We start from the raw sequence: 15,640 nt of genomic DNA, 5'->3' as shown, positions 1-15,640 counted from the left end.
CCTGGGGAGCATGATGGGACAGGACAGGGTGAAAGTCCACGTGGCATGACCTCGCCCTTTTCTGCAGCCTGGTGAGCGATACGTGCCTTGCAGATATTTACAGGAAAAATAAATTTGCCTGGTATCACTGTACTATATTAAATAGGTAGCTGAACTTATACATTTGTAAAGAAATAGGATTTTTAGTTTTACTATTCTATGAAAAATAATTGTATCATTCACTTTAAAATAATAGCATCTACCATCTATTCTGCACTTCTTAGGATGAAAATAGTGGGCCAGGCATTGTATATTCAGTTCTCATCTCATCCTCACAATACTACCATGAGGTAGAAATGATCAGACTGTATCACAGGAACTTGCCAATACTCAGTCACTGTGGACTGACAAAAATGCTCTCTCCTATGGCTTAATCGTCTGACATGATCTCCATTTCACATATGGGCACAAATGAGGGCTATCAATGAGGAGAAGAAGAGATAATAACTTTCCGAGGGTCACACAGTTACCACCCTTCAAATAAAACCGCCCCTGGGCAGTTTGCATAACGTTGCGGTACTCTGAGCGAACCAAGCATGGCTGAGCCACCTTCAGAATGAGTGTTTGCCGGTAGCAGATCTCTTGTTCTCTGTTATTTTGCCAGTCAGACACTGTACAACACCTAAAAAACAAAAAACACCCTCACCACCATCGAGTCCACGCCGACTCATAGCGACCCTACAGGACAGGGAACACCTGCTTCTTTGAGTTGCTGAGACTGTAACTCTCTACAGGAGTAGAAAGCCCCATCTTTCTCCTCAGGAGGAACTGGTGGTTTCGAACCTCCATCCTTACAGATTGATGACAAATAGCCAGCGTTGTTACTTAGCATCACATAGATTGCTCTGATGTACACATTTGTAAAAAAACAAAAACAAAAAACGTATTCAGCACAACAGAAAATCTGTTCGTTCTACCCATCCCCCCCCTCACTTTTCAAAGAGGCAATAAGAGTCTGGTTTCATTTTTTTCCCCAAATTTATGTCCAAGTCGCTTCAACTAGTAAATTGCTTTATAGAATGTTAAGAACGGTGGGAACTGGGGTTTAGGGGGAGGGGGATTGGTTGTTGTTGTTTTTTCACCTACCAGGACCCATTCCAGAATGGCCTGAAATTTCTGACAAGCAAATATCAGAGACCACGTATGAACCTGATTGTAAAAAAGAAAGAAAGATTGAGTACCTGGATTTGAAACTTACAAGGCATGGCTATTTGTTGTCATGGCAAAAAGAAAGCCTCTTTCTTAAAGAAATCGGAAGGTTCATGTTTGTAACTCAGTTTCCTCTCAGAAAACCGAAGACTGTCCATTCTTCCAAGTAATCTGTCAGAGAACATCGGCGAAGCTGCCCATAGAGCTGCACCCCGATGGGCCCACCAGGAGTTGCTGTGTGAAACAATGCGTTCATTTCAGCACCCACAGCTACAAAACCCAGCAGGATGATCCGCTTCTGATATGTATCTGGACCCAAAGAAGGCTCAACAGGTTCTTAGTCCATAGACACGGGCTTTCTACCCCATTGCTAGGAGTCCAGGGGCACAGAACATCAGACATCTGCTCCATGAAGAAGTGCATTCTGGGAAACTCACAGGAGCAGTTCCTCCCTGCCGTAAAGGGGCACCGTGAGTCAGAACGGACTTGACCTGACGGCAGTAAGAGTTTTCTTTCATACATCTGAATGATCGTCAATGCAATTCATCCATTTCTGTGGGACCATCAAGCCCAAAGAGAACTCGAGGGGAGGGCAAGATAGAGAACACACACACACACACCAAGGGAGCTTTGGACGCTATTTCTACACAGACCCCACCTGCGAGGAGAAGTAAAAAAGAAGGATGTGGAACAACAAACATCAGAGTGGAGTCCAGGTGAATCCCAGTCACATCCTTGCTCCCACTCTGGCCTGCCCAGGGGCCGTCTCCAGTACCTGGTCACACCCGCAACTAACAATTCCAACTTCAAACACTGCCTAGTGACTTAAAAAAAAAAAACCCTCTTTGCCCTTTTCAACACTGGTTTTCTCTTCCATAGACTGGCTTCTAAGATCCCCCTTCCTGTTTTGCCATCCCAGGTCCATCTTCCTCTTCTTTCCCACCACACACACCCTCTCCAAGACCCTCCCCTTCTTTGGAGAACCAGTGAGTCGTGAACTCCAGAGATCAGCCCCAATCCCTAGGGGTCCTGGGGTGGGGGAGGGGGAGTGGGCCGTGTCCTGTTCACCTTTCATGTGTCAAAAGCACAATAGACATCCTGGGAAACCCAGCATCCTTTCACTCACTCACAGAGCCTGGACACATCAGGCAGAGAAGGGGGGTGGTGGGGGGGGGGTGGGGGGGAGGGAGAGAGAGAGGGAGAGAAGGAGAGGGGGAGAGAGAGAGAGAGAGAGAGAGGTGATGGGCAAGTGCTGAGCAAAGCACAGAAGGTGGAAGACTTGGCCTTAAGGAAGGGCACTCAGGTGGAAAATCCTGCAAAGACCAGGAAATGATTCATCCCCGGGGAAAAAGAGGAGCACGTGTTTTCCTTCACAGAAATCAAACAATTCCAAAAAAAAAAAAAGAAATCTAACGGTTCAAAGAGCCACCAGTCATCATCTTCCGTTTGAATATGTCCTAAACTCAGCAAAAAGGGAAACTATAACTTCATTCGAATTGTTTACTTGGCCTCTATTCCTGTTTCCTCGCGTCCTTGACTTGAGCAGTCACTCCCGGAACAAGGCTAGGCAGCTGTCAAATAAAATCATGGTCACTTCTAAAAACTGGTTCCCAAACTTAGCTCCCCCGCCCCACCCCACCCTCACACATACACAACTCAGGAGGACACGCTGAGCCTCAGGTACTTGGCATGACTGAAAACGACTGACTTGGCTCTGAATCAGGACTCTATTTTTTACTGAATTAAAGTTAGCTTCTCCTCCTTTCTGCCTTCCTAAGAACGGAGCCTGTGAACTTCTCGTGAACGTTTGACTCCCCCTCAGCTGTCAGGAGTCGAAGCAAGAATGTGGCTTGCGAAAACGTGTGGTCGTAGACGGGTGCTTGGAGGAGATACTTCAGAGGGGCTGGTTCTAGAAGGCTGTGGCAGAGAGCGGATTCGCTAACCTGCAGCACTTTGACTCGTTCTTGTCTAGAAATTAATAAGCATATGTAAAGTTGCTCCCAGCCCCAACCCTTCACCCTTTTCCTATATACAGGCTCATTTCTCCCTTCGACTGTAGGAACACGCAGTTTCACTCTGGGACCTCCAGTCTCCAGTTCGCTTTACTCCCGACAGAGTATTGGGATACTCTTTCTTCTATGACAACACATGGCATAGACAGCCCCCACACATGCACACCCACTGCATGAGAAATAGTCTGCTTCCACTTTGCAGTTGCTCCTCCTTCATAACTGGATGCAGAATAAACCCTGAGCCCATCATGCCAATTACCCAGGGCATAGTCCTTTTCAGATGCAATGTCACACTCACACATTCCACTTACGTTAGACATGTCCTCAGGAACGGTCACTCGTCAGTGATGCACAAGGGGGACCATCAACAGGCTGAGTGTCCTCACAGCCACTCCGATGGGCTTCAGCATGTCAAAGACCAGGAAGATGGCCGGCGATGAGCACGTTTCCATTCTGGGAAGCACATTTGGCGAAGCTTTCACACGTTTTCAAAATGTGATGTTGCCCGTGTTATTCTGTATTGCAAAGGTGAGCCCTTTACAGGGCCGATCACAGAAATGACCCACTGGCTTCTTAACTTGGGGTGGGGGGAGGGGGCTACTTATTTCTTAATTTGAACGACGTGTTTCCTCTTCCTCCCAATTGAAATCCATCGTCCACCCACAGCCATCGAGGCTGCTCCGACTCGAATTGGCCCTATGCCGGGTTTCCGAGGCCGTGAATCTTCACGGGAGCAGCGAGCGTGGTCTTTCTCCCACGACTCCATGTTGACAATGGCAATAAAGCCTGGGGGTCTTCCACAGCCCATGCCTTCAGTCCACCCACCTGTCATGTGAAAGTCACTTATCCTCCAGCAGCCGCTTGTGCAGGTGAAGGCCCTCAGTGATCTAGCACGTTAAGCTACTTGAGTGCTAACAAGAAGGGCAGAGGCTGGCGTCAACCCAAAGGGCGGCTAGAAAGAAACGCCTGGCAGTCTACTTCCAAAACATCCTGCAACTCTCAGAAATAGTTCCGCTCCGACACGCTCGGGGTCACCAAGAGTCAGACTCACCTCTGACCGAAGAGCAGTCTCTGTGACTGGCCATGTCCAATTTCTGTCGAAGGAATAAACATGCTAAGTGTTGGGGGTAGAAGCCAAATCCAAACCCAAACTCGCTGCCATTGAGTGGGTTCCCACTCAAAACCATCCTGTAGGACAGAGTGGATGGACCCTGGGATGTCTGCGACTGGAACTCTGCTCGGGAGTAGAAAGCTGCATCTTCCTCCCTCAGCAGCTGGTGGTTTTGAGGCTGACCCTGCACTTGGCAACTCAACAAGCAACCGCTCCACTGCCAAAGGCCTCGCATTCTTTTCTGCAGACTCTCCTGTTGGGTTTTCAAATGCCCTCTGTCTGCATTCTCTCTCTAGGTTGCAGTCTCCCTTGATGCTGCTCATGACAACCAGCACTGCTTCACTCTGGAGATGTGCCCGTTCCACAACAGGGACTCATCACAGCAGCTCGTTAGCCTGTTTCACAGATGACAGTAACGAGACTTAGAAATCGGATTCAAGATCAGCTGGTGCAAGGCCCCTAATTCCATAGCATTTACCAAGAAGGTCAACTTTTCTTTTCTTTTTTTTTTTTTTCAGTTCAAGGATCATTTGTTGGCCCTTAGGAGTGTTTTCCAGTCCAGTCTGTTGGGGCACCACGCCCTGGCCCCAAAGTCCACCTTCACATTCTCTGGGGACCTTGCCGCTCCATTCCCTTGCTGTGCCGCTGCAGTCCCCCAGTACTTTGCCTCGGTGTGGTGGGAAGGAAGGTCAACTATTACACAAGGAAAAAAACTTCTCAAATGACCTTAATGCTCTACTTAAAAACCTGCAGGTTAATGTTTTTAAAATCATAACCTACAATGTTAGTGTGAAAATCTAATGTCAAATCCTTTTTTAATTTCTAAAGCTATTTTGTATATATTTTGTTTGTTTGTTTGTTTCGAAGACTTTAGGTTAGAATCTTCATCTGAACCAGAAGAGCCCTGGTGCAGCTGTGATTAAAGGGCTAGGCTGCTAATTGGAAGGGCGGTGGTTCAAAAACACCTGGGGCTCCAAGGGTGAAAGGTGCAGCAATCTGATGCCATACCAAAGAAATTTTTACAGACTTGGACATCTTATTGGCAGTTAAACTGTCTTATAGGGTCATTAGGAGTCCGGATCAATTGGACTGCAATGGATTTCATATTAGTAATTCAATGAGACTAGTTCTTGGCCCAGACACTTTGTTGGTCTTTCTTTTCTTTCTTTCTTTCTTTCTTTCTTTCTTTCTTTCTTTCTTTCTTTCTTTCTTTCTTTCTTTCTTTCTTCCTTCCTTCCTTCCTTCCTTCCTTCCTTCCTTTCTTTTTCTTTCTTGAATACTTTTATTGGGGGCTCTTACATCTCTTATCACAATCCGTATATTCATCCATTGTGTCAAGCACATTTGTACATATGTTGCCATCATCATTTTCAAAGCATTTTCTTTCTACTTGAGCCCTTGATATCAGCTCCTCATTTTTCCCTTCCCTCCCCCGCCCACCCTCCCTCATGAACCCTTGATAAGTTATGGATTATTATTCTTATATCTTACATCATCCTCTGTCGCCCTTGACCCACTTTTCTGTTGTCCGTACTCCTGGGAGGGGGGTATATGTTGATCCTTCTGATCAATTCCCCCTTACCCCCCCTTCCCTTTATCCTACTCCTATCTCTATTGTCATTGTTGGCCCTGAAGGGTTAATTTATCCTGGATTCCCTGGCCTGCGGGCTCTTATCTGTAGCAGTGTGCTGCATGTTCTGGTCTAATCTGATTTGTAAGGTAGAGGTCATGCTAGTGAGGAGAAGGAAGCATTAAAGAACTAGAGGAAAGTTGTGTGTTTCATGGTGCTATTAGCCTGCACCCTGACTGGCTCATCTCTTCCTTGTGGCCCTTTTGTGAGGGCTGTCAAATTGGCTACAGATGGGCTTTGGATCTCCACTCCACACTACCCCCTACCCCCTGCCTCCCCATTCACATTGGGTATGATTTTGTTCTGGACCTTAGATGTCTGATACCTGATCCCATCAACACCTCATGATCACACAAGCTGGTGTGCTTCTTCCATGTGGACTTTGTTGCTTCTCAGCTAGATGGCCACTTGTTTACCTTCGAGCCTTTAAGACCCCAGACACTATATCTTTTGATAGCCAGGCACCATCAGCTTTCTTCACCACATTTGCTTATGGACCCGCTTTGTCTTCAGTGATTGTTGGAAAGGTGAGCATCACAGAATGCCGGTTTATTAGAACAAAGTGTTCTTGTGTTGAGGGAGTACTTGAGTCGAGGCCAATGTCCATCTGAAACCTTAATGCTTAACATATAGATATAAGTACATAGATCTATTCCCCTCTCGTTATATATAAATATATTTACATATGTATATGTCTGTATTGAGGCCTCTATAAATGTCCTTTGCCTCCTGGTTCTTTTCTCTATTTTCTTATACTTTCCCACCATCATGTTCGGCCTTCATTCGGGTTTGGTAATTCCTCGCTGCTACATTATCCTTGATTAAGCCCCACTGGGCATCCTACACCCCTTCTCTCCATTTGTGGGTCTTTTTCACTCAATCCCCTAAAAGAAGAAATCATTCAATATCTTAAACCCCCTTGACAATTCAAAACCAATATTAACTTGAAAAGCAACTATTTCTGAGCTTCCATTAATGCATTTCAGAATTGCTTTTCAAACTATGTTCCACTGAATGATACAGTTACTATATTGATACTGAGTGATACAGATACTATATTGATACTGAATGATACAGATACTATATTACGAGCTAGAGAGTTTTCTAAATGAAACAAAAGGGAAAGATAAGTGGAAAACATTTCAAAGCTTAAGGCTTGGCAAGAAATATTCAATAATTTACCCATTCAACAAACAATCTCTGATTTCCTACTGTGTATAAAACACTGGGCGGTGCTGGGAAATCAGCAAAAGAATAATTTGGAGAAGAAAAACTATTTGTGACAACTTCTCTACTCCACCCAATGTTCTTCTCTTCCCTGTGACAGATATGAAGTGTGCACCATGATTGGATTATTTTTACACCAATGAGTTCTCAATTCACATAAATCATTTGCTTGCTGAGTTGGCCAAAATGAGAGGGAGAGGGGACCCTGTGTTTGAGTGTGTGGCGTGATCTTTTCAACTGCAATGGCCTATAAAAGGCTGACTTCTCCACCTTCCTGCCATCGCTCTGCCATCACTTCCTCTCAGCTTGTCGCTTGGTGGGCAGTGGATTTCCCCAACAACATGTCACTCTCAGGGAGCACTTGTGGTTCTCCCCGGCGACTGTCCTCCCAAAGTGGGACAGCAGGCAGAGCCAGGGCCATGTCCACCTCCAGTGCTGGAAGTGTTTGGGGGGGCAGCAGGGGGGTAGGCTTTCCGGCCACTTCCATGTTTGGCTTTAGCTCTGGTTTTGGTCAGGGCCCTGCAGGTTCCGTTGCAGGAGGACTGGTCGCTGGTTATGGACTATGTCTGGGGACAAGCTTGGGGGGAAGCCCGGGAGGGGGCTCCTTGGGCATGCTCTCTGGCAACGATGGAGGCCTTCTCTCTGGATCAGAAAAGGAAACCATGCAAAATCTCAATGACAGACTGGCTTCCTATCTGGATAACGTCCGTGCTCTGGAAGAGGCTAACAGGGAGCTCGAAAGCAAAATTCAAGAATGGTATGAAACAAGAGCGCCTGGGGCTGGAGACCCCGGCTCACGGACTGACTACACTAAATACTATACGTTGATTGGAGACCTCAGGAGCAAGGTAAGAGATGTTCTTTGGAGGAGCTTTGGGAGTTACTTTTCCCTTTGGTTTGCTGTGACGACACCCAGTCATGAAGCTCAGAGGAGTTTTTCATTTCGATTGTATTCAGCAATGTTCATTTCAAGATTTCTGTTCCCTTGGGTCATTCCACACGCAGTGTATGCCCACCACTCTTCTGTAGAAAATATGTTGCTTAATGTTTAAATAACATCTTTCCTCTGTATTCTCTTAGAGGAAAAAAAATGAACCTTCCCTACCATTTTTTTTAATGAACCTAACAATCTTCAGGCCAACAATCAGTATAATGCATAATGCTGGCATTTCAGGGGCTCATGTTGGATGTCTCCCCCTGTTTTGCCAGATCATTTCTGCCAGCGTCGGAAACGCTCAGCTCATCTTACAGATCGACAATGCCCGACTGGCTGCCGAGGACTTCCGAATGAAGTGAGATAAAAGAAAAATGGACAAAGCTTGATATCCCACTGTTTCTTCCTCTTCTCTATTTTCCCTGCTTTCGTTGATGCCAAATAGTTCAACGTGTGTGTGTCAGTCATCCACATGGGTCATTCTAAAAAGTAACTCAAGTCTAACGCAATTCATATGACACAACCTACCTAGGGCTATGGATTGCCATAGTTGTAATTCTCCATTGGCTCGCCATGTGACATGATAATTCTGCCAATGGCCTACATCTCAACTTTCCATGTATCAACATGAATTAGTAATGTCCTTTTGCCTGGAGGTGAAATGGAATATCATTTTCCTGATGACACACTGAAATATGAATCATGTACTTACTTTGATAGTGCCCTCTTCTTCCCCTCCCTGGCATGAGAAAGAACTGCTCATATTCTTTCTCCACAAACTTTCCACAGGAAGTTGCCGTGGGAGGTTCCTAAAGCTACAAAATCTTGGTACAAGATAATAAGGTATCAATGCCTGACCTTAACTTATATATGTCAAGCAAAACAATGAATTGATATTTCATTTTCCATTGCGTCTGATGCCATTGGGAATTCATAGTCACAGCAGCCACCAAAGGGGAATTTGGAGGCAGTCTGCTCAGGAGCCCCGGTGGCTCAGTAGGTGCTGCATTGTGCTATGAACCACAAGATCAGCAGTTCGGAAGAGGGGATTTCCATCCCCCCCAACCCCCCCTACCCCCCACCCCGGGAAGAGTGGCAGTCTCGGGGAGAGTTGCCATGAATTGGAATCAACTCACCGACAGTGAGTTCACAGTTGACTCTTAGGGTTGCTCTCTCCAACTGAGGAATAGACTATCATTCAAAGGAAGGGGTGGGGGGGGAGTCAAAAAGAAGAAGTCATAAATTCAAAAAATGTACTGCAGTGCTGCAGTTTTTAAACAGTCACACGAATTTATGCACAAAGAGAGCAGGGGCCTCATCCGAACAGCAGTGTTGATTCCCTGAACGCTTGTCTTTGGCTTCCAGGTACGAGACCGAGCTGAACCTGCGCATGAGCGTGGAGGCCGACATCAACGGGCTGCGCCACGTGCTGGACGAGCTGACGCTGGCCCGCGCCGACCTGGAGATGCAGATCGAAGGGCTGCAGGAGGAGCTGGCCTACCTCCGGAAGAACCACGAGGAGGTGAGCCACAGAAAGCAGCCCCTCCGGGCTGTGGGTTTTCTCCCACGACTATAGAACACAACTCCGAATTTACCAGTCTCAAGTGAGGACCCCTGAGGCGGGTGTTTGATCTGTACCCGGTCCGTTGGAGGCGCCTCTGGGAGTGTGTGGTGTGTGTTTGCATGTGGTGATGGTGGTGATTCAGTTAGGGTTTATCAGAGCAGAGGCACCTTCTGATTTCGCCATTTTAATCATTCATGACAAGAAGAACTGTAAGTGGCCTGATTCGGTGATTGGAAGGGGAAAAACAGGGTATTTTAAATGTTAAAAACAAACAAACAGAAGCCTGTCAGTATGTCGTAAACATACACGTCATGTCAATGATGAAGCACCGCTAGCTGGCTGGCATATGATCAGACAGCCTATCATGACGCTAGCCACAGGCTCTAAAGAGCCTCCTGCGGAGTGGAGAGCAAATGCTTTGAGAATGATTGGGGCAGGGAATGTATGGATGTGCTTTATACAATCGATGTATGTATATGTATGGATTGTGATAAGAGTTGTATGAGTCCCTAATAAAATGTAAAAAAAGAAAAGGAAAAAAAAATAAAAGAAAATGATGAGGGCAAAGAATGTACAGATGTGCTTTATACAATTGATGTATGTATATGTATGGATTGTGATAAGAGTTGTATGAGCCCCTAATAAAACGTTTTTTAAAAAAAGGTGAAAAAAAATAAAATTAAACTAAGAGGGAAAAAAAAAGAGCCTCCTGCAGGATTTTGCACTTGTTAATGGTGTGCGAATCTGGATGCAGAAGCTCCTGGATGGGGAGCTGCCGCTGGAATTCTCCAGTGTCCAGAGCAAGCACTATGTCCCTCGGCCCTGCGATGCACCTCCGTGGCCACCAGGTATAGCAGGCACAGCCCCTCGGGCCTGGGCCCATGACACTTTCAAGAGCCCACCAAAATGTTCTTTCAACGTCAGACGAAAAATACAAACTTGTGGGTAAAGAAGTATTTTTAATACATAGTTTTGATATATTGTCATTTTTTTCAATCCGGTGATAAAATATAATCGTTTGGGGAAGGAGGGCCCATGAAGGCCCTAACACACCTTTTTCTCACCTGCTGTCCCCAGGAGCTGCAAAGCTTCCGGGAGGGCAACCCGGGGCAGGTGAGCGTGGAAATGGACGCCACCCCAGGAGTGGACCTCACCAGGCTCCTCAACGACATGAGGGCGCAGTATGAGACCGTAGCGGAGCAGAACCGGAAGGATGCGGAAGCCTGGTTCATTGAAAAGGTTCCCCCCACACCAAACCATTTGGATCCATTTGCGGTAATATGTGGGCGCGCTCTCGGAGGAGGACTCACATGGCCTGGCCCCCTCTTTGCAGAGCGGGGAACTGCAGAAGGAGATCAGCACCCACCAGGGGCAGCTGCAGTCCAGCAAGGGCGAGGGCACGGAGCTGAGGCGCGCTCTCCAAAACCTGGAGATCGAGCTCCAGGCTCAGCTCGCCATGGTACGGCTTCTCCGTTTCAACTTCCCAAGACACAGCTGTGTCCAGAGTCGGTGGTCCACTTGGTCACTTGATGGGTGCCTTTCCCCTTCCCACTGCAGAAGAAGTCCCTGCAGGACTCCTTGGCGGAAACCGAGGGCGACTACTGCGGTCAGCTGTCCCAGGTTCAGCAGCTCCTCAGCTGCCTGGAGGCCCAGCTGCTGCAGCTGCGCAGTGACACTGAGCGCCAGGACGCCGAGTTCCAGCAGCTGCTGAACATCAAGGCCCGCCTGGAGCTGGAGATCGCGACCTACCACCGACTGCTGGACGGAGAGCCAGAGGGGTGAGTCAGATCGAATAAATAAATAAACAAACTAACAAACAGACAAATAGCTAAACTCACTGCCATGGAGTCATCCCAACTCAATGAGGCCCTAGGCCAGAGTTGAGCTGCCCCTGTGGGTTTCCAAGATTGTAACGCTTTTTTTAATTAATAATTTTACTGGGGGATAATATAATTCTTATCACACTCCATACATATATCAATTGTGTAAAGCACATTTGTACGTTCATTACCCTCATCATTCTCAAAACATTTGCTCTCCACGTAAACCCCTGACATCAGCTCCTAATTTTCCCCCTTCCTCATGAAATCTTTGATAATTTATAAATTATTATTTTGTCATATCTTGCCCCATCTGACTTCTCCCTTCACCCACTTTTCTGTTGCCCATCCCCCAGGGAGGAGGTTATATGTAGATCCTTATAATCGGCTCCCCCTTTCCACCCCATCCTCCCTCCACCCTCCCGGTATCACCACTTTCAGCACTGGTCCTGAAGGGATCATCTGTCCTGGATTCTCTGTGTTTCTAGTTCCTATCTGTACCAGTGTACATCCTCTAGTCTAACCAGATTTATAAGGTAGAATTGGGATCATGATAGTGGGTGGGGAGGAAGCATTTAGGAACTAGAGGAAAGTTGTATGTTTCATCGTTGCTAAACTACACTCTGACTGGCTTGTCTCCTCCCCGCGACCCTTCCATAAAGGGATGTCCAGTTGCATACAGATGGGTTTTGGGTCCACACTCCACACTCCTCCTCATTCACAATGATATGATTTTTTCTTCTTTGATATCTGATCCCTTCAACATCTCGTGATCACACAGGCTGGTGTGCTTCTTCCATGGGGGCTTTGTTGCTTTGAGCTAGGTGGCCACTTGTTTATCATCAAGCATTTAAGACCCCAGACTCTATATCTTTTGATAGCCGGGCACCATCAGCTCTCATGTCTGTCCTGTGGAGCAACTGGTGGTGTCGAATTGCTGACCTGTGGCTAGCAGCCCAACCCAAAACCAACCACTCCACCCCCTTAAATCCGAAAATAAGTTCAGATACTGAACCGTATCGAGCTCTTGGATGCAGCTTTTCTGCAGTTGACGGAAAGGAGAAGGGAAGACATTCTCTAGTGGAGAAAAAAAAAATCACTGACCTAAGAAGACGACCGTGAGAAAGACTGGGCTTTCCACACCCATGAACAGTTACAGTCTGAGAAGCTCACGGGCCTGTGTGGTCAGCACGAGTCAATGCCTCGATGGCAATGAGTTTAATAAGGTTGTGCCTTCAATTTATCAGATGTTCTATACCTCGTAAGCATGTACTCATCCATGTCAGTGCTTTGAATGAAGACACTGGGGATCTCTACATGCAGGGAAACCACTCATTCCCTTTCTGATACCAGTGGCCCAGTGCTAAGCATGCAACCTCAAATAACAGCCAGTGGAGCCACCTCAGACCTTTGGTAGCAAACTTCCTAAAGTCACAGCGCCCTAGACCAGAGAGAAGAACTAGAGGCTATGAAATACAGAAATCTGGTTTCTCAGACCGGATCTTCCATGACTGGCACTATAAGAGCCTATTTTAGGAAGGCTTTAAAAATCAAAGTGAATTGCACCAAATTAGCACTCGGATGGCTGCAGCATTCGAGCATTCTTCATCAGGAGAGTTGGGTTATCTGCTGGTGATCGTTCGGAGCACTATTCTGATTTTCCGCTTGCACAGTGTCTGCTCCAGATTGCTCCTCAGATCAGAAAACATGTGTGACGCCCTCCTTCCTCCCTTGTCTCCCCTACAGAGCTGGATCGGATGACAGTGCATCGGGGGCAGGCTCCAAATCTCAATCACAGTCCACTGGTTCCTCCACAGGTAAGCAGAGCCCCTCGGCATCACGTAGAGTAAGCCAGAATCACTTTGAGGAATGGAGTCCGCAGTGAGATTTCACTCCGCGGTGCGGGGTCGGTCCCTTCCTGTCTTCTGAGCTAGAGGGAAAGGTCTGCCTGGTGCCTGTTGCAAAATGAGCGGTCTCTGCAGCCTTTCAGGTTGTGGCAAGTCCCGGGGGAGAAAGCTCTTCTGCAAAGTGGTATGATGAGGGCCACATTGTCAAAGAAAAGTGCTTTCATCGACCCACAAGAAAACCGAGTCTCTTTTGCATTGCCATTGACTAAAATATACTTTTTAAAAATATGTAAAAGTACCTTTTGAAAGTTTGTATTTCCTGGATGATATCAGTCAATACCTAATTTAAAAGCGTATGCAACAACCAATTTTGGATTGATTTTTGAAACACTGGTTTTTCAACCCTTTCTTTCATCTTTATCTTAGACTCCACCAAAAGCCGGAAGATCAAGACGATTGTGCAAGAGGTGGTGAATGGCGAGGTGGTCTCGTCCCAAGTTCATGAAATTGAAGAACTCAATTAGCAGATTTTAGAAGATCTGCCACCTGATTGGTTCCTTAGAAAGCAGAAATCTACTAGAAAGTATTCCTTTCAGAGAGAAATATTGTATTCTCTCAAGCTCTATTCTTGTCTGTTTCGTTTTCTTTAGCGTCCCTCTTAACTTTTGGCATTTCTGAAACAATATTCAGGCGAGAGATCGGGTACGCTCAGGGTGGGATGGCCACAGTCTTGAACCAATATTCAGATGAAGGTCAAGGTGGCTGTACTAATCTCTATAATGAGCTAAAATTTACCTTTCATCTCTCTGTACTAGGAGTCATCTTTCAGTGAAAGTTTTTTGATAGTCTGTAACTTTTTTTTAAAAAATCAAGAACTTTAATCAAGTAGGATATTTTAAAAGAATTCATTTCAATAAACAATGAATGAAAATCATGTGAAAGGAGTACTTTCTTGATTCAACAGTGAATGTCAAGGGCATAGAGAGGCGTTTGGGGAAATAATATGAAACTGCTAAACATTGTGATAAAGATCTCAAGGCTGAAGTCAAGGTTCTGTTAAAGGTCTGTCCTTTTCATGTTAGCCCATCAAGGGTCTGCCACAAGTTCACAGACAGTATACGGCAGCTGCTCTGTTTATTTTCTAGCAGCATTCTCTATTCAGCAAACACCTTTTGAGCTCCAGACACAGTGGTGGAGACAGGAAGCTGAATAACACAGGGTCTGGGCTGTGAGGGGCTCACAGTTGAGGGCCAAACCAAACTCACCGGCATCGAGTCAATGCTGACTGTAACAGTTACAGGAGTAGAAAGCCCAGTCTTTTCCCTTGGAGCTGCTGATGGCTTCAAACTGCCACCCATGCAGATCGCAGCCCCATGGGTAACCAGGGCTCCACCTGGGCTTCTACAGTTGAGAGCCGCGGAATGGTGACCACAGGATGAGCATAAGGGACGACAGACACCTGGAGGAGAAGGGTCTTATCAGAGGAGATCTGCATAAAGTCAGTCCGAGGTGGGTGGAGAAGGAACATTTCAGGAAGAGGAACTACATTGGGGGGAAAACCCAGGGCTACAAAAGAACATTGCTTTATCTCTCTTCTCCTAGCTGACCCCGGAAGGGATGTCTATTAGGGTGGGTCATTAACACAAGTCAGGTGCCAGAGCCGGGGCAAAGGGAAGCCAGCGTCTACGCCTGAGTAGATGGTTCCCTCTGGGGTGGCAAATTCAACCTAGAGGGTCAAGAGGAGCAGCAGTTCGTGACTAAGCATCTAGGCTGTAAAGCCAGACTGGGTTAAAATCCTAGATCAGCCTCCGGTGTAGCCTTTTCTCCTTCCTGATCTTTCCAGTGATATGCTAGTGCCTGTTGTGAAGGGTGAATAAGGAGTAAGCATCAAGCATTAGGGATGATTCGTGGCACCTAGAGTCAAAAAAGCCGAAAGAACCCCAATGCCATTGAGTCGATGCCAACTCATAGCAACCCAGGACCGGGTAGAACTGACACCCACTCTTCCGGGCCAGAGAAAGCCCCATCCTTCTTCCCGGGATTCACTGTGGTTTCAAACCACAGACCTTGCCGTTAGCAGCCCAACACATAACCTCGACACCACCAGTTCCTGACATTTGGGCCCTGTTATTATTTGCTATATGACATCAAAACAGGATGGAGGAATCATGATCATTGTAGTGCGTGGAGTAGGCGGAGTCAAGCAAGCCTGGAGGGACTCCAGACCCAGCGCAGAAGCCCGTGGGAGACTTCTGTGCCATTTAAACTGGCTCAATGTTGAGCTTCCCAAAGCCATGGTCCCTCCTA

At 46.7% G+C, this 15,640-nt stretch overlaps 1 protein-coding gene across 1 annotated transcript; it reads left to right on the top strand.

The window, feature by feature from the left end:
* Positions 1–7,653: 7,653 nt before the first annotated feature.
* On the top strand, positions 7,654–13,857 carry KRT12 (keratin 12). Its single transcript, XM_075559650.1, has 8 exons — positions 7,654–8,016; positions 8,378–8,460; positions 9,468–9,624; positions 10,744–10,905; positions 11,000–11,125; positions 11,224–11,444; positions 13,469–13,479; positions 13,760–13,857. The coding sequence occupies exons 1-8, from the start codon at positions 7,654–7,656 to the stop codon at positions 13,855–13,857; spliced, it is 1,221 nt and encodes a 406-aa protein (XP_075415765.1).
* Positions 13,858–15,640: the final 1,783 nt, after the last annotated feature.

The sequence above is a fragment of the Tenrec ecaudatus genome, chromosome 10 (genome assembly GCF_050624435.1).
Source record: "Tenrec ecaudatus isolate mTenEca1 chromosome 10, mTenEca1.hap1, whole genome shotgun sequence".
Classification (NCBI taxonomy): domain Eukaryota; kingdom Metazoa; phylum Chordata; class Mammalia; order Afrosoricida; family Tenrecidae; genus Tenrec; species Tenrec ecaudatus.
The sequence above is the reverse complement of the archived record's forward strand: the minus strand, read 5'-3'. Positions and strand labels throughout refer to the sequence as shown.

Bases quoted from the DNA above. Each gene is read 5' to 3' on its own strand.
- KRT12 (XM_075559650.1), top strand. From the start codon at position 7,654: ATGTTTGGCTTTAGCTCTGGTTTTGGTCAGGGCCCTGCAGGTTCCGTT. The intron at 8,017-8,377 runs GTAAGAGATGTT...CTGTTTTGCCAG, and splicing joins TTGGAGACCTCAGGAGCAAG to ATCATTTCTGCCAGCGTCGG. The intron at 10,906-10,999 runs GTTCCCCCCACA...CCCTCTTTGCAG, and splicing joins AAGCCTGGTTCATTGAAAAG to AGCGGGGAACTGCAGAAGGA.